Source organism: Diospyros lotus, chromosome 4 (assembly GCF_014633365.1).
Source record: "Diospyros lotus cultivar Yz01 chromosome 4, ASM1463336v1, whole genome shotgun sequence".
NCBI classification, from domain to species: domain Eukaryota; kingdom Viridiplantae; phylum Streptophyta; class Magnoliopsida; order Ericales; family Ebenaceae; genus Diospyros; species Diospyros lotus.
In genome coordinates, this window is record NC_068341.1 from 1,454,019 (window position 1) to 1,473,106 (window position 19,088).

The 19,088-nt window shown below is 36.6% G+C and overlaps 1 protein-coding gene across 3 annotated transcripts; it reads left to right on the top strand.

The window, feature by feature from the left end:
• Positions 1 to 1,481: 1,481 nt before the first annotated feature.
• On the top strand, positions 1,482 to 18,835 carry LOC127799457 (protein BLISTER). 3 transcript variants are annotated; one of them, XM_052333500.1, is made up of 14 exons: positions 1,482 to 1,926; positions 2,897 to 3,578; positions 3,684 to 3,795; positions 3,874 to 4,237; positions 5,991 to 6,110; positions 7,071 to 7,136; positions 10,927 to 11,037; positions 11,499 to 11,575; positions 12,029 to 12,096; positions 13,410 to 13,523; positions 14,198 to 14,394; positions 14,525 to 14,593; positions 15,528 to 15,683; positions 18,351 to 18,835. In XM_052333500.1, exons 1-14 carry the CDS (start codon positions 1,849 to 1,851, stop codon positions 18,429 to 18,431), a joined length of 2,295 nt encoding a protein of 764 aa, XP_052189460.1. In that variant the 5' UTR covers positions 1,482 to 1,848; the 3' UTR covers positions 18,432 to 18,835. The 3 variants fall into 3 exon arrangements, with proteins under 3 accessions (XP_052189460.1, XP_052189457.1, XP_052189459.1); XM_052333497.1 differs by having other exon boundaries at positions 3,684 to 4,237; XM_052333499.1 differs by having other exon boundaries at positions 3,684 to 4,237; positions 14,216 to 14,394.
• The last annotated feature ends 253 nt before the right edge of the window (positions 18,836 to 19,088 follow it).

Below are 19,088 nucleotides of genomic sequence, written 5' to 3' on the forward strand. Positions count from 1 at the left end.
TGGCGAAGTTAGCGGCAAAGCTTGTGGCGAAGTTTGTGGCGAACCTTGTGGCGAAACTGGTGACGAGAACTAGCGACAAATCCTTGCGGCGAGCATCCTAACGACAACCTAACTTCACCCGACACCGAGCTCAAGTGGATCCCACATCACAAATTTTAATTGTTGTATTTTGTCAACAACAAATTGTGTATTGGATTTATTGATTTATTTCTCATCTTCTATTTTTATTTCTTTAATTCTTAAAATTTTTAATTTGAATAGTCCAAACGAGTCTAATGTGCTATAAATTGTGTTTATATGAACCATTATGAGAATGATGTCAAGACTACATATTCTCGGCTCGATTAGGATTGATATGGTACCTAATTTACTTATTTATATGCTTATTTTAATAAGTGTAAATGTAAATTTTATTTTTTTATATTTTATTATTTTGAACAAATTCAAAGTTAAAAAAGATATTTTTGATTCACCAAGAATAAGTGGTAAAGGAATTGATCGAGAAATATCACTTGTTCTTATTATAAGATCGTGATTGGATTCGAATATGTTTGGTAAGGAGAATAATCTTTTCATTTAAAAATAACTAAAAAAAAAAATTAGAAGTATTTAATTGGAATATGAAATATGTGACTAAATTGATCCTGGTTACTTTTCGGGATGGAGTGCAAGAAAAGAGGAGATTATTGACTGAGGAAATGAATCTAATGACTTCGAAAGAATTGAATAAAGAGTCTAATGATAAAAATCTCATATATGGTTACGTTGAGAGGCAATAAGATTGATTTATCTGTCAACTTTTCTATTATCACCCTTTAAAATTCAAACTTTGCCTTACGTAAATTTCTTATTTGAAATAAGAGTCATTTCCAATTCTATCAGTGTTAAACATAATTTTGTTTTCTCCATATATTTCTAGAGTTAATAATTTTATATGATAAATTATTGAACTTAATTACTTGTTATCGTTACTCCTTAGTTTTCTATTAAAATTTATCTTATAGAAATGCTCAAATTGGATCAGTAATCGATTTTTAGATTTAGTCAAAAACCTAATTAGTTATTTTTAATTACTTAAATTAATAGTTCGAACGACACTCAAAGTAGCGCACTTTTCATTTTCATTTTAAATAAATAATTAAAATCCATTAAAAATCTCCTTTAACTTGGCAAGGATCTAACATATCGGCCCGGCTCAACCCATCCGCTGACGGGTGGGCCAGTGGCAGGCTGGGCCATTTCACGGGCAGCCCAGCCCGGCCGGGCCTATGTAGGCTATAGTTGGGGTTGGGGAAGTGAATTTGTATACTCAACCGGGCAAAAGCAACGGGGCACCGAATGACGTTAAAATTTTGTCGACTGATGCCGCCAACGGACGCGTGTTCGCCGGTGGAACCACCGTGCGTCTGCATTCTGTAACAGCCCGGTAACGTTAACGTCCAATTATGCAAGTGTAACATAAACGCATAGCCACAATAACGAAATAAGAGAGAGAGAGAGAGAGAGAGAGAGACGGGGGACGAGAGAAGAGAAGAGATCTCTCCTGTTCTGTTCGAATAAACACTCTTCCGCCAACCTCTCCTCTCCGATCAGATCGGACCTCTTGTCTGCAAATTAGGGCTTTGTTTTTCTCCCCAATTTTTCAAATTTTCAAATCTTTTTGGCCGTTAAACCCAGCCCTTGCCTTTCGATCAATTCTTCACATCACGCCGTTTCGGTTCTCCTGGTTTGCATTTCCTGATCTGAATCGGATTCGCACGTTCTGGGGTTTGTTTGATGTCGATTCAGAGAGCTGGGGGAAATTGATGAACCAGAGGAGATTCGAGGTTGTGATTTGTGTGCGTTTGAATGGCGTCGGCTCAGGTTTTGCCAAATTCGGGCGCTTCGGCGAGGAAGCAAGGGCATCTGGAAGCTGGAAAGCGACGGGTAGGGTTTACTCTTGGATATTTGTTTGTTTTGATGTGCATATCAATTGAGTTTGTTTGTTTAGATTATCAAAATTTTGTTATTCTGTAATTTCGTCATATTTGTGACAAATGGGTAATAGGCGTCGAATGCGCGAGAAATGTGAGTTGATCCCCTGCTTGGTTTGTTTATGCACACCCTAACGCACCGATTTTGTCTACATGTCTACTTGTGCGCTTTTCTTTGTAGAATTTTATCGAAAAATTGGGGAAACCACGTGCTTGTTTGGTCAGACATACATTGTTGTTCATTTGGAAACTGACGTACTCGCATTGTTGAAGCCATTTTTGCAAGCAGTATTATATTGATGGACGATCTCATGATTGGGCGATAGAGACCTAGGAACTTTCCAGAAATACAACGTACTAGTCTCATTTCCTCATTTAGCAGGAAAATTAGAGTGCAGCACACATCAACTTGTTTCGTGGGCAAGGGAATAAAGTTTATAATATTATGGATGCCAGCTTTTTTCTACTGTCGGGCCACGTGTGACTATTTTGCTGGAAATGGTAGTGTTCTACATCAGCTTGCAGACACATGTGGTTCTTTGAAATCTGCCCATGTTTGATTTTTTGAACTTTTAGTGTAGGTTAAAGCTAGAGTATGTTGTGAGGTATTCCATGGTTTTGAATGCTACATGGAATGTTGAATCAGGAATGAGAATTTGCCTTAGAAATGATAATGGAGCATCTTAAGGATTTTTTTTTTCATGGAAAGTATCTTAGAGAAATTTTGACGCAGCATGATCTTCTGATTCATGGAAAACTTGTAAGCAATTACGGATCAAATCTATCCTTAAGTAAATTGTGGATCAAATCTTTCATTTACTTGTGTTTGACTTAAAATCTTCCCTAAGTAAATTGTTGTATTTTTTGTGAAAAGGCCAACGTTTCAAATTTAATGCATTCTGTTTTTTTGTATTGTCTTGCAGCTTGAAGAGTTCCGTAAGAAGAAAGCTGCTGATCGAGCTAAGAAGGCTGCATCTACAAGCCAAAATACTGCTAATGATCTGCATGAGAAGCAATCTTTAGATATTGAACATGTAAGGATTGCAGATTCTAGTGGAGCTGGAACATCTGACGGAATGGGCGAAAGCGAAGCAACTGAGTTTGCCCAGACCAGTGATATATGTTCTAGTGATGCCCATGCTAGTCCACCCTTGCCAACAGACCATTATAATTCATTTTCTGCAGAAACAATGCAGCTATCTGCTGTGGATAAAAAAATTAATAGGTATGATGAGTTACGTTCTTCTGGAACTGTAAATGTGAATCATCTCCCTCAACCATTGGAGAAGAATGATGACAACAGCATTTCTGCCAGAACCTTTGCAACACATACATATGGGCTTGTATCTGACCAATCTGATGCTTCTCATCTTCAAGTCAGCCTGGAAATTAATGGCAATTCAGGTCAATCTAATCATTATGGTTTGCAGGAAGCTCGTTCAAAAGATAATGGTAGTCTTTTGAAGGAGTTCACAATTTCAAGTCCTGCTACTTCTCATGTTACAGTTGCTAATTTATCTTCTGAGTATTCTGGTGGTATTCCACTGCAAAACAAGTTTGCTTATTCCAGCCCACTGACTAGTGGTCTGACATCCTTGTATGATGGTAAGGTGGTTACCAAATTTTCTTTTTCTCATCTTTTCATTTTTTTCTCCCTTGGCCTCAATCTTGGAAAAGAAACTGGTTAACACATTCTGTTTATTGTTGTAGATTTTAATCGCCCATCCACCAAAATGACAGGGTCTTCTTTTGAAGTTGGACAAAACATACATGCCATTCCAGAATCCAGTAATACCATGATTTCTGATATTGGGCAAAGAAAGTATGGTAACTCTCTTGATCATTTTCCTAGTGGAAACAGCACATCATTATGGCTGCCTGAATCTCAATCTGCTTCCAGTTTTGTTAGCAGAAGTTCATCTAGTCATGCCCCACTTTATCCAGCTGTAGCTGAAACAAACACTAGGAGATCCCGTCCATCTTTCCTTGATTCTATGAGTGTTCCAAGAGTTCCACTTACTGATTTAGGGAGAGTTGAATCATCTGCTTCTGAGACGTCATTTACTAATCCTGAAACATCTCAACCTTTTTCCAAGTTGATGGCTCTGAAGGAAGCTAATGCTTTTGAACCTTCTGTGACCTCATCAGTATTTGCTGGAAACGGGAATGATGCATATAGGCATACATTCAGGGAGAACAGTGTGGAGAGGAAGCACGACTATTATTCTCAAAAACAGGATGAAGACTTTGCTGCTTTGGAACAGGTTCATATTTCATATATTTCCTGTTGCTGATATACAATTAGTCTTTGGAAACTGTTATTCTTAGTTGACACATATTTGAAATGTGTTGATCTTATTTTTGTCAGGGTTTTAACCTAATCAGTGGAATCCTCAATTCCTCAAAGATGAAAATTGGCCTAGTTGTTTGTTCTTTTCCTTTTTAATGTGTCTGAAGTATGTTTTTGAAACAAGAAGAACGGTTTTGCAGCTTTAGAATTGGCTGCTTTATCTGCAAAAACCTTTTGGGAGATATTCTTCTTCATCCTTTTTTTCTGCTCTTTTTTTTTTAACTTTAGTGATAGGCACTGAGAAGGACTCCCCCCCCCCCCCCCCCCCTCCCCCAAAGGAAAAAAAAAAAAAAACTCTCTCTCTGTGGAATCCACACATCAAATTCAAACCTTTTTTCTTCTGCCCATGAACAAACAAATGGATGCACTTGAAATCATTCTAGATTCCTGGCTTGGTCATGCACTTAACTCATTTTTTAATGGTGGATTTTTAACTCTTTTAAAGAAAAATAATAATGAATCATAAAGGAAAGCATCTTGCTTAGTATAGTAGAAATTGCAAAATCAGGTTGTTGGCATCTGAAAATCATTGATATAATGATTCCAAAATTAGTAAGGATTTATTGGCATATTGTTTTTGTTGGAAGCAATATGGGATATTGGTTTTTCAATGAGTATGTGGGCATTTTGGACTTGAATATGCATGGAAACCTTGGAAAAAGTTAAATAGGCTGATGCTCAGGGCCCTTAAGTATCTGAATCCAGGTAGCGGAGGAAAGATTTGGATGATTGAGTTGACCTGGGCATTCAGTGAGAATGAATTGTTTTTGGTTGGGAAATAAATAAATATTCTGTGTGTTTAAGCCATTTGTGTGAGTAAGTTCCTATAATCCCCTCCATTGCTTTCTGTCCACTATTTTACACAGGGTTTACCTCCTTCAAGGATGTTTCTAGTTATGTGCTGTCACGACCTGGATGTAGGCAGACCCCCCTTCAAGGGTGTTTCTAGTTATATGCTGTCACGACCTGGATGTAGGCAGACATCCAGGCCATTGATGCAGCAGATAATTACCTAATTTCAGTCTTATTTTCTGTTATTAATTTCAGTCTTATTTTCTGTTATTTATTTTTATTATTTATAATTTAGCATGAATAGTAACTTACAGTTATGTACAGTAACTGGCAGTTACCATCCACTCTCCTTCCCACTACTTTATTCCTGTAAGAGTGGGCTATATCAGCCACTCGAGAGATTCATTTGGATTCATTGGAAAATCAGAAAGTTCAATTTCTCTCTTCTCCCTATTTTCTCTGTATTCCCCCCCCCCCCCCCCCCTCTTCCTTTCTCTCTATTTTCTCCCTCTGTTTCAGTTCTTTCATCAAAGAAGTTGCAGTCAGGCCAGGCTCCTGACATATGCTTGCTTATTTGTCAAAAAGGTTGTCTGGCTTTCTGACTATATTCATTCTTTTCCTAATTCTACTTTGTCTCTTGTAGCTTTGTAGGCTGCCTAGGTTTTTCAGAAGGAGAATAATACTTGTTGTTTCTTGTATGTTTTGTGTACATATGGGTTGTGAGTATACTTCTTATGGCCTCCTTTTTTGCATAGCACACTGTCCTGAGAGTATTTATATTATGCTAGGATATATACATGCAGAGGTTGGGACTGTTGGATGTGTTTTTGTCAAGTGCTCATTCCTTATATTACATGCATTGTCTTCCTTTGCAGCATATTGAAGATTTGACACAAGAAAAGTTCTCCTTGCAACGAGCTCTTGAGGCATCACGAACTTTAGCAGAGTCTTTAGCTGTCGAAAATTCCTCATTGACTGACAGTTACAATCAACAGGTTGGCTTCTTTGATAATTCTTGACGTACAAAATTTAGCAGTTTGTTAGAATGTAGCATCTGAGATGATGTTTCTTCCTATGTACATGGGGGCACTCTGCAATTATAGATTTCACATACAGCTATTTAGCTATGTAAATTGTTATGCACATCAACAGATGAATTATGAGCTACTGTGGTATACTGGTATGTATTTTTTGATTAACAAGGTTTTCCTGTGAAAATAAGCAAAATAGAATTGGATATTTTGGCTTACGAGAACTCCAAATATATATATTTATATATACATATATATATTATTTCATGGCATGTATATCTGGTGTTCAGATCCTTGGGTCTATAATACTTGAAAACATGAAAATATGCATGCAAACTAACTCGATAACTTTTAAGGTTTGACACCATTTCTCAAGGATTTATTTTCTTTGATGGTAGTATGCTTCAGGGAAACCTAAAGACACACTTGTGTTGCATTCTTCAATCTCATAATGATACTGGGAATGTTTGGGGAGCACCCTCTATATATATTTATTTTTGGTAAGTTGGAAACATAATCTGCCCCAGTTATTATGAATATGGACATAATGTGGTGAGAGTCATCATCCTGGTCTGGAAAAATTCCTGCAACCATTATTGGTTGAATCTATGGTCTCCTACTGAAGTTCTAAAGGATTAGTGAGCTTCTTCTTGTTTGAAAGAAATTTCCATTTGTGATCACAAACAAATACTCTCTGATGCCAATCCCTTTCGATTTGTTTCTTCCTGGTGGATGCCATTTGTTGTGACAAAAAGACAAGGATGGCAGGTTTTTAGTTTTACCTTTTCACATGCCTGATTTACAACCATTGATACTGCTATCTTATACGTAGGCCGTAGGATCTTTTCATCTAGTCTAGACTCCAGTATGCCATTATAAATTGTCCCCTTGTGCTTTTTGTTGATGGATTTCTCACCTTTACAGGGAAGTGTTGTGAACCAACTAAAATCTGACATGGAGAAGTTACGGGAGGAAATCAAGTCCCAACTAGTAAGTATCAATCATGTTCTAACATGAAAGTGAGTGTATTTTATTGAATTTCCAGCACTGGAATTTTTGTTGGAGCTTACTTTTGTAACTGAACTGGAATCTCTTTTATTCCCTTTCTTCCCTTTTCTGTATTCTGTTCTTTTTCATTTTTCTTTGGGGATAACAAGATGGGATTTTACATATTCAAAGAGTGGGAAAAGAAGAATACAATAGGGGAAAAGAAGTGAGTGGGATTTTCATTTTTCTGTATTCTGTAACTTTCATCTATTTTGAGTTTGAGACCATGCTATGCTTGATTTGCAGTTTGTTCTTTTGTTTTGCTTCTTTCATTTTTTTTTGGGCTTTGTTCACATTATATTATTTAGATCGAGTTTGAATGATTTTGAAGTTGTTTCTGCTTGATGGCTTTGCCATATAAAATTCTATAAAAAATCTGTCCTCATTTGGTTCTCTTGCTCCCTAAATGACTTTGAGATGTACTAGTGGGTCTTTCATACCCTTGTCACAGCAGGGAAATAAGGCCTGGTGATCCTTCCCCTGATTCCCATCACTTGGTTGCTAGTTAATCCCAAGTGACTGTAAGCTTCAAGAGCTTTTCCCAATTCTTAAGCATAACCCTGCAGAATGAAAATGTTATGTAGACAATACACACTCCCAGGTATCTCCTATCTAGGTGTAGAAAAATAGAAAATTGCAAGTCTTGGTGTTTTAGTCTCAAGTCATGGTGAATGAGGCTTTCTTGAAGAGCCCAGTAGGAATGCTTGGTTCTCAATGAGCAAACACTTCATCCTCACCACATTGTTTGGGCTTGATTGTAATACCCCAGATTTTTAAACTTAAATATGAGGTGATACTTAAGGTTATTAGGTTCTAATCCTTGAGGAAATATGTCATTTCAAGGAATTGAGGAAGCCTTGAGGGAAAAATTCAATTTCTGAACTAGTGGCAAAATCGTAAATATTGAAGTCGGGTAAAATTGTAATTTATCTAAAATCTTGGGGAGCAAAGTGTAATTTACCCATTTTTTGGGGACTAAAAAGTGCAAATTAAAAATGGCTCGGGGACTAAGTTGCAAGGGGTCTAAGTGTAATTACCCAAAAGTTCGGGCCAATGTGTAAACTTGTGATTGGATCATTAGGGGAATGAATTGAGCCAACTAACCATTGGAAGTCATGATAAGGCACAAAAATCAAAGTGTGAGGTGGCAGGGGCAAGGGTGTAAATATTTGAGAAGGTGCGTACGTGAGTTTATATTTCAATTCAATTTTGGATTTCAAATCTTATTTAAATCAAAGCCTTTGCTTAGTCCCCAAGCTAGGGACACATGGAAAACAATGAATGGATTGCTTGGAAGTTAAGATAAGGCCTCATGATTGCGGAACTCAAATTACATTCCATTCTACCTTTGGATCGTTTTAAAGTCCAAATCTTCTCAAAGTCTTCTCCAAGTTTTTTGCTTAGCTTCCAATATTACTTAAGCCTCCAAAAGTTTCCAAACCTTATCCCTAAGGACATGTGGCAAGCATTCATTGGCCACTTAAGAGATATGATTTGAAGTCTCATGATGACGCGACATGTGGCGCGATTTGGTTCGCCGAAGTTTTCTATAAATAAGGGTTTTGGGGTTATTCATTTTGGACATTCTTCAAGAGGGGAAAGAAATGGATTTTGGAGAGGGGAAACACTACAAAAATAGAGGGAAGGTTCTGCCAAAATCAGGGGAGAAAATCGAAGAAGAAACAAGGCAAAAAAGTGGTGCTTAGCTAGCTTTGGGTTTTGTAGCTAGCTTTTAGTTTTATTTCATTATGTACCCTTATAACCAAGTGATGTATTGTAAATAGCAGGTAGGATACTCAAGGTTGTAAAGGGTGTCCTACAATTATACCTGCTGTGATGTGTTGTGTTTCATGGAGTATTGAAGGTCGTATACATTTTTTGTACTTGTAAAGGAAATCTAGTGGAAACCCCTTTATTTAGATTTGGTTAAGATTGCAGGTTCGATCCAATGCTTCCGTTGGTAAGGGTTTCCATAATGCCCGTAGGTGATGTTTTAATTATATTTCAAGTTATTGCGTATTTGGAAAAGTGGGGCGTTACATTGGTCAACTGAAATCTTTATTTAAAGCCATTTCTTTGGCCCTGGCTAGGCATTGGAGGGAGATCCTCCAAATAAAGTGATCGTAGTCTTCGCCAAGTTAATACTCCAATATATGTACATGGTTCAACAACACTTATTCAGGATTGAGTGGGGTCTAAAGAAATTCCAAAGAGGTTATACTCAAAATGCCCAAGTGGCTCTGGGACCTCCTAGCTATGCAGATCAATGTCATGTACCCAGGGGCAATAAGGGTAATACCTTGTATAGGAGCTAGCAGTGAGTAGGGGTAGTTACAGCTCTGGTTGCTTGTACCTAAAAAGATAGCTTAAGGCGGTTGTACTTCTAGAACTTGGCGGACAGTTAGCGCCACATGGGGGTTGGATCAGTATATATACAACTGACCACACCCAATTGAGATCATCTAGTATCACATTTGAGGTCTCTTTTCCCACCTAAACCTCTTCTCTCTCTCTCTCTCGATCCTTCCCGCTTTCTGTTTCTCTGATTCTCTCTACATTCCTCCATAATTCCCCCTCCTTTCTTCCAAATTCTCACCACCATTGGTGAGAGACCCCTGTCAGATTCTTGGATCTGACAATCAATTGGCCCCATGATCTCCATGATAAAACCACCCGTCTATGGACACATATGCTTGGCATGTGTCAAGGGCTTGCCTCCTTGTTTGATTTCCACTGTAAATATTGATTATCTGGACATTCTGCACCTAGCTAAGTGCCAGCGTCATTAGTACTCTCCTATTTAAAACTGCCTAACTCTAAAACCCTTATGGTAATTTATATTGTGGACAGCTATTGTGAGAGCAGAAAATCAGTCTTTGAATGGTGTTAGGTTTGAGTTGAGATCTGGCTCTAGTGTGTCATGCTGAACAAATGAGTGGAGTGGTTGTCAGCTGCTTAGTGGGTCCTTCTGTAGCCTGTTTCAGTTTGTGAGGGCTAGAGATGCAATGATGAAGGATTATCTCACTAATTCAATTGGTAGATTTTGTCTGCTTTATCAGTCAAATGAAATTTTTAGGATTGCTAACTCTAATTCACACTCACGCACATTCTTTTTTTGTATGCTTGATGACCATCTGGTTAAAGGAAAAAGGGTGAACAAGTGTGAATAGCATTCATCAAGAAGAGGAACTTTGCAGTTCACCAGCTTATGGGACTTTTTTGTGACCAAAAGATAATGTATTTACTCTAGAAAGTTTTGTGGAGATCGATGGCACCCCCTGGGGTTGCCTTTTTCCTTTAGATTGCTTGTGTAGGATCCATTTTGAATTGAGAACTGAGGAAGCAAGTCCAATTAATATCAGGTGACAACCGGCCTACACATCTGTGATTCACATTCTACATCTCTAGTCCTATATGGTCCCTCCTCAATTTCCCACCATTTGTAAGACAACTGAAATCAGTTTCTGTACTTACCAAACAAAAAGAAAGAAAAAAGAAAAAAAATAGTTTCTGTAATTTCTGTAGAAATAACTTGGTCTTGTTCACAGAAGCTTTAAGAATTATCTTGCACAATTTTAGATGTATGGCAATCACTTGTTAACTAATGTCTGTTTCATCTTCTTAACCTATCCTGTTCGATGTTTTTATGGCATCTGGTGTATCTTGTGTTGGATGAAGACTTTTAGTTATTTCTAGAGTTTTTGTCACTGTCATTTCTTTGTTAATATTGCAGGCAGAACTTGAGTCAGTAAAAGTTGAATGTGCAAATGCTCAACTAGAATGTAATGCAGCTGATGAGCGTGCCAAGTTGTTGGCTTCTGAAGTTATTGGCTTAGAAGAGAAGGTAGTTTATCCTCTGAATCGCAGGTTTGAGATATATTTATGTATTTTGGTGCATTTCTCCATAGGTTTCCTGTCCTCTTTTCCATGGAAGAAATCACAGAGACTGTCAGATTACAATGGACCATGAAATGTTGATATGCTGCTGTTGATTTATTTTTATACGGCTTCTGTTTCTGGAATGACTGGAAAACCTTTAACATTACTTCATGTTATGGTTGCATATTTACCTTTACCATATTCTTTTGTGGATCTTCAAAGGATGCATATTTCTTCAGTATGTTTGCAGATACAACTAAGCATGATGTCAACTCTTGTTAATTTGCACAACTAAATAAAACGTTATTTTTGTCGGTGGATCTCTAGTGATTGAGTTACATTGTATTGACTTATTCTCTTCTTCTATTGGCTTCCTCTCTGTCTCTCTTTCTGAGACTTTATGCTTTTCTTGATATATTTTTGCAGGCGCTCAGACTGAGGTCTAGTGAGCTAAAACTGGAGAGGCAATTGGAGAACTCACAAGCAGAAGTTTCTTCCTTAAAGTATGACTTACCTTTCTGAAAGTATATTATGAGTTTTGTGTTCCCATCTTTAGTCTCAATTCTGCTAGTTTCTCTTGTTTGTCTTCATTTGGAATACTGTAGCTATACTGCTTGTTTCACTTTTTGGTATAAACACAATATTACAAGGTTTCACATTTTGGCCTATTCTCTTTTGTGATAGCATAGGTATGTAAAATTGGGATGAGGCTGGCAATTGGACTTACAATATTTAGTTGCTTCTTCTTTCACCTTTGTGATCTTTCTCTGACTACTGTAATTGTATCATTCCAAACAATATTCTTATTTTTATTTTTTGACATTTTCTATTTTTATCATCATGTTTCCGCATCCTAGAAGGTTGGGTTGGGGGGGGTGGGGGTGCAGTTTTAGTTTGTTGCAAGTTGTCTGGAGGATAATTGAATATCTGACTCACTGCCTCTTTATGTTTTGCAGAAAGAAGTCGTCAAGCCTTGAGAAAGAGCGGCAAGATTTGCAATCAACTATTAGTGCTCTCCAGGAAGGTTAGCATATATGTTGCAGTTGACTACTGCATGTTCTTTACACAGTTATTTCATTATAGTTGAAAAGTGGTGTGAAAAGAACAAGTTGAGGAGTCTTTGTTGTGAAACTATGTGATTTCTAAGAGTCAGTGTCTTCCACTCCACTTTTTGGCTCACATCACTCACTAAAAATAAGTATGATCCAAACCCAATTCAATCCAATGTTCTCATCCCATACATACACTTGGATCCTCCAAGAACTATTACAAATGCGGCATTGTGCCAAATTTTTCTGCTGTGCAAAAGCTACGGCTTCTGGTCTTACAAGTGTCAACAATTGTAATTGATGAATTTAATGGTATGGGCATCTCAGATACCTGAGTGTTTGTGAATAGCATGCATTTTTGTCTTCATTGGAGCAGGAAAAGCTACTCTACACAAGCTATGGCTTTTGACCACACAAATTATCACAATTGTAATTGATGAGTTTAACAGTATGGGCATTTTCAGATACATGAGTGTTTGTGAATAGCATTTTTGTCCTAATTAGAGCAGGACAAGGAGAAGTCCACCTGGAATTTTGCATTGAGCGTCATAGCCTATAGGCTTTTATATGATGTTTAGGGTTGAACTAATTTTGTAAGTATTTTGTTAGGTTTAGGCACCAATAATATTTTGGTAATTCTGGTGCTGAATATGAACTGCAGAGGTCACCCACGGGTCAAATACTGTTTTATGTTATTTGGGTCATATCTGGAGTCTTTATTTTGTCCATTCCAGTGTTCTGGTCCTCGCAGGAAGGGCACAAGTCTAGAAGATTGAAGATTAATCTTTACCTTTGTTAAAGTAAAATTCTAGAGATTGTGAAAGGATCTTTGTGGCAGGTATGATGCTTTATGCAACCTTAGGGGTTATACCTAAGTTGCTCTAATCTGAATCCCTAGAATGCTATCCTCTGGTTCTTCCATATTCCACCCCCAACCCAAAGTAATGGCATGTTGGTTTGAGTTGATTTTGCACCACTTGATGTTTCCCATAGACTTCTGGAGAAATGTTCTGTGGAATGTTGAAATCCTGATTCTCAAAGGTAGAGTATCCCTTCTTATTGAATATTTCCAGGAATAATTTGCTGCACTATGTGAAAGTTGTTTGTTCAGTACAATCTTAATTTCTGCATCACTATTATGATTTCTTTTGGGTGCCATAGTATTTTATCAATGAGATAATATTGTTATTTTAGGTATTTTTCTATTGGTTGATGAACGATGGGAGTTTGAAATTGATTGTGCGTGGAACTTCTTTACTTCTTTCTGAATTTTATTCCCTTTCTGCAGAAAAAAAGCTTTTGCAAGCTAAGATACGTAAAGCTTCTGGAAATGGAAAGGTACTTGATGTTAGCAAGAGCCTCACTAATAAAAAGGATGTGTCGACTTCTACACAGGATTTAGGCAAGTAATATTGGTACCTCTCTATTTTTTTGTATTTGTTTTTGGTGTTTGTAGTTCTCTGCATTCAGTCATTTTAGATTGTGAATTATGTTTGTTTCTTTACTGATGCTTTTAATTGTTGTACTGGCTAAGCATAGTGGTTATTAAGTTTATTAGCTTAAGGCTTAATAGGAAGCTGCCTATTGGTGCCAATTGCATATTCAACGAGAGAATGAATCTAGTTGAACACTCATCTGAGAACTGATTTCAAAGTGGAAATTCTATCTTTGTGGTCAGGCAATTCATTTAATTGAATTTTAGGCATTCTTTTGCAGCATCTGGAACGTGAATATTGTTTTTTCCCCTTTTATCTTTTTGCTGCAAATTTTAATTGCAGGAACTATGGATATTACTGGATTTGGTGTCCTATGAAATTTTCTTTAATTTAAATGCAATCACAGAATGATTTTGTAAACAAGGAATTGGTTATGATTAGTAATTGCCCCTGTTTTCAAGTATCTCATGATAGATATTGATGGATTATTTTATTCTCAGTTAAAGAAAAAAAATGCAAGATAGGCCATTACTTGATTGTGTCTAAAAGTGATTATTGCAAATTTTATGAATTTAGATTTTAATGTTTTATCATTCTGAGAATTTGATCACTCTTTTGGATGTTGATCTTGTGATCTCAGTCAATGAGGGCAATGCAGATTCTACAGATGATGTTCCAAACCTGGAAATGCACAGTGATGCGCCTCTTCTTCATAGTGATGTTTCCATTTCCTCCATGCTTACTGATAATAGAGAGTTCAATCTTCAAGTTTCATCTTCAGATATTCCACCTGATCAGATGAGGATGATTCAAAATATTAACACCTTAATTTCCGAGGTGGCATCTGTTCCACTGATAGATAGGTTTTATTGTTTTCTGTATCTCCATGAGGACCTCAGTAATTCGTTCCTGTTTATTTCTGAGTGTAAGTTTAGAATCTCCAGGTTCTCACTTTATGTATCTGCAGCTAGCATTGGAGAAAGAAGAATTGATGCAAGCATTATTGGATGTATCATCTGAAAGTTCCAAGCTTAAGGTAATTTTGATATAAGAACTTGTAATCCAGTGAAGTGTTTGTGTCCCAAATATGGACAATAGTGTAAGGTTATTTTAAAATCTTATAATAAGGGGTTTGTAGAAATGATGATAATACGTACAAGATACCTATTAAAATGTTGATGAAGCCTGTGAATATGTGTTGTCTTCCTATCTCTGTGTGCCTGTTCTTACCGATGAACATGCTATGTTCTTAAGCACCACTGAAGTAGTGAGGTGCTTAAATTTAATCCGGAAAACTAATTCTCCACCCTATTCAATTTTTTGCAAATCATGTAGTGGTCAATTTTAGGTGCATACTTGCATATCTAACATCTAGGCTTGCCACAGGCCTTTTTGAATACTAATTCTGATGCCTGGGATCCACCATTACATACCATTTAATAAAGTACATATAAATTGCACAATGGATCAACTTAGCAACTTTAATTTTATCTTTCACATAGTTTCAAGGGAGGATCATTTTTGTACATAATCTTACCTTTACTAAAATTATTTAGTGAAAATATTTTTTGAAGGACTGCGCCCAATGTGATTTATAGTTCTGAAATTAAGCATGATGCTGAAACTGTGTTTCTCCATTATTTTAGGGGTGAACTGGAATTGACAGTTGATTAATCAATATGATTTAATGAAGTGAATTCTTGTATCAGTAATTTATTTTTATTAAATCATAATCATTTTATTTATCATTTAGCTGGAAATATATTCTGAAGCTTGACTGACATTTTTTTAACTCTTGATCAAAATTATCTACTCCAAAATCTGCCTCAAATTTGCTCTTTTGCTCATAGTCATCTTCTTTGTTTTTTTTATATCTTCTAAAACAACAATCACATGTCTTAATCCCACAAGGTGGAGTCAGTCGTTATTCCTTGTCTTCTGATCTAATTTAATTGCTTTCATAAATGAAGGAATGGAACAATGAATTATCCCGAAAGTTGGAAGCTCAGACACAAAGATTAGAACTTTTGACTGCTCAAAGTATGGCAACTGGAAATGTTCCAACTAGGCCACCTGATTCTCGCAGCATTCATGACAACACTCCGTATGCAGATGAAGGCGATGAGGTATCATATTATTCTCAATATTTCTTGTTTAGAATAAAAACAATATTGAATTTCTCAATCGGTAGAACTATCTGATATTTGTAATAATGGGTTGGCATTTGATACCTTGGCATCCTTAAGATAGCTGATGGTAACAAAGGTAAAAAATGGTTTCTCCATTAGGTTTGAAGCTATGTCCCTGTTTCAACATAGCCATTGAATAACCAATTAAACCACTACTCTCATATTATATTAGATAGTGTTATAATCGTATAGCAATGGCACCGCAACCCAAGAGGGGGTGAATTGGGAAATTTAAAACTTTTTGGGAGGTTTTGAAAAATAAACTAGAAAACAATGAAGCACAACAAAAATAAATGTAAAGGGACATAAGTGATTTATAGTGGTTTGGTTTAAATCAAGTCTAATCCACTCCCTTAGTTCCTTACCAAGGATTTCAAACACTTCATTAAATCCTCCTACCACATCCAGTAGACCCTCTAGCATATACCGCTAGAAAATTACAACCTCCTACCAACACTTGGTAGGCCCTCTAACATATATCGCTAGGAATACAAAACCTTCTACCAAAAACCCGGTAGGCCCTCTAACTCACAAGATAGGAAATATGAAAATTATGTACAAAAAGAAAATCTGAGAGATGAATTTCTCAGTTACAATGATCTCTCAAAGATAAATATAAAGGTTTGAACAAATGATACAAATGATAATCAAAGATTTTTGAGAGAAAAATGAAATCACAAGTAGGATGGAGAAGTAAAAATACAAATGTTATCTCAAATGAATTTATTTTTGCTTCTTAGTTTTTTCAAGAGCTTCCTTGAATGGTATTTATAGGCTTCTTCAAAGCTTCAAAGAAAACTAGTTGTTAGAGCTTGTCAAACTAGCCATTGGAAGATTCTACAATAGAAACGGTTGACAGATTCAAAGAATCGATCGACAGATTAGTTGAAATTTGAAAAATCGTCGACACTTCTTAGTGCAAGGATTTTGTTGGTTAATCGTTTGATCCAAAATAACAAAACTAGTCGACATTTTAAGATAAATAGTCGATAACTTATAAGAAACGGTTGATAGATTTCAACAAATGATCGACCGTTTGCCAAAGGCGATTTCGGAAAAAAAACACTATAGGAAATAGTAAAAATCACTATAGCAACGGATTTTTTTGATATAACATTTTTAATCAAATAAAATATAATTTTTCAAATGCCATCAAAAAATTTATCACAAGATTTTTGGCATTGGATTGCATGATGAAAATAATATTCATTTTTGTGCTTAATAAAACATATAAAAGTAATTTAGAGCACCAAGTTAATAATCATTAACAAAATAATTTCATCATCAAAATACAATTGTTTTTCATCATCAAAATCATATCAAGAGCAAAACATCAGATAGTGCTCCATAGACAACCACCAGCTATCTTAACGATGGCCAGATATATATAATTGTAGATTTGAAAATTTCTGTATTTTTACCTGTTCTTTTTTTTTTTTTCTTTTCTGTTTGTCCTTGTGATTGTGTATGTTTTGACTCCATATTACATATTTATCTGACTGAAATGCGTCTTGTAGCAGCTGGGTAAAGAGTTACAACACTTTGTTAATGAACTGTCACTTATATCCTTTGCGAGCCCAACAATCTGACCAGGTTTGGCATGCTTCTGACATTGCAAATGATTGTTGAGACCCATTGAAGATGGGGTGCTTGTAGGGACAGCCACATGATACTTGTGGGTTGGGAGAAACCTGTCTTCACCCTGCCCTGCCTGACCCTGTCCCAATGCTGCCCCAACCCAGAAATAGGATATTTCCAATCCCGTTTCAAGGTTCTATTTCAAGAATGGCAGGAAAACATGACACTCACAGAAAAAATAAACCACTATGGTTAGCTCCATTTATCTTCTTCTCTCTATAGTTTTGTGCAACATCTGTTGTAGCTCTAAGTGCTTGTAACAAATACACAAAATATCTTCCTATTGCCAAAAAAAAAAAAAAAAAAAAAGAGAGAGAACAGTGTCATTGGGCCAACAGCTGCCCCGACCCTAAATCATTCTTGCAGATGGTGATGGAGCTCTTTGTGCTAACAGAGAGATCTCCATACAGTTGCTACAACGTTAAGGAAGTTTTATCAATCAGGGATGGTTTATGAACCATGCAGCTGGATAGAAGAGAATAAAAGAGGCTTTTGGGTTGCAGACCATAATTCCTATTCTTATGCTATTGGGCTCTCTCTCTTTCTCTCTCTCTGTTATTTGCCAACTAACATAGGAGTATTACATCTATTTCTAATTCTGTTTTTTCTCTCGTGACTGCATTCATCATAAATATCTTAGTTACATTTATAATTTTACATGGTGGCATTTAATTACCCAACATTTTTGTCATACATTGTGTGCCATACAATAGAGCCTCACCCTAAGGACATGATCCCCAGTGAGCATTTGAGGGAAGTTGATTTTGTCATTGATCGAAAGGGGAATATTTTCAAGTGTTGCCTCCTGTCTTCCATTTTTCTCTCCAAAGGGGGAGGGGTTATTCGTCTCATCTAGCCGTTCAACGTTTATCCTTTAATCCAAGTTATAAATTTTCTCATCATCAGCTTTAGTATGTTAACTGATTTTTATCCACGAGAGATGGCTGACTTGGTTCCTTGGTGTAGGTGGTGGAGAGGGTACTGGGTTGGATAATGAAGCTCTTTCCAGGAGGACCCGCAAGGAGGAGGACGAGCAAGCTTCTTTGATTTATATATATAACCCATGCCAGCTCGAGTGAAATCTTATTGCAGATTCCTCCCCACCCCTATTTTTGGTAGTACAAGGAGGTTGCAGTCTGTATATTGTGAGTCAGTGTTATTCAGTCCATTCTTTTTGATAGTAGAGAGTTTGTTATGAGAGCCTTTCCAATTAATTGGCGGATGCAAATGTCATTTCTCTTAACAGATCTTGAAATAAACATGGCCCCTTTTGTTGCATACCTAAGTCTGCTTTTGTAACTTGGGTCTAAATTCTGAGTGAAGAAGAGCAAAGTTACCACATTATATAGAAAGAGAGGGAGGGAGAATGTTTGGTTAAAGAGTCAAAATATGGGAGAGACTGTAAAATGCAATTTTCTTGATTCATAATAGCTTTGATTTTTGTTGTGGCATTGGAATCATTTGTTTGGTTCTTTAGTCCCCCATTAAGTGTAAGAAATGTAAGAATATACAAGGCTTTAAGCTATTCCATTTGTCGCTACATGTTTTATGATGGGATTAAGGCTTAATGTTGTTTCTATCTTATCTTGGCAATGGCCAGTTCATTTACTACCCTTCCCAGGGCACCAGTCTAGCTGAAGTATCATTATGTGCTTACTGGATCTATAAGGTGAAGAGAAGGGCAAAAAAATAATTTGGTATGTG

Excerpts from the sequence above, each read along its gene's own strand:
- LOC127799457 (XM_052333497.1), top strand. The coding sequence starts at position 1,849 with ATGGCGTCGGCTCAGGTTTTGCCAAATTCGGGCGCTTCGGCGAGGAAG. Across the intron at positions 11,576-12,028 it reads GCAGAAGTTTCTTCCTTAAA|AAAGAAGTCGTCAAGCCTTG; the intron begins GTATGACTTACC and ends TATGTTTTGCAG. Across the intron at positions 12,097-13,409 it reads TATTAGTGCTCTCCAGGAAG|AAAAAAAGCTTTTGCAAGCT; the intron begins GTTAGCATATAT and ends CCCTTTCTGCAG.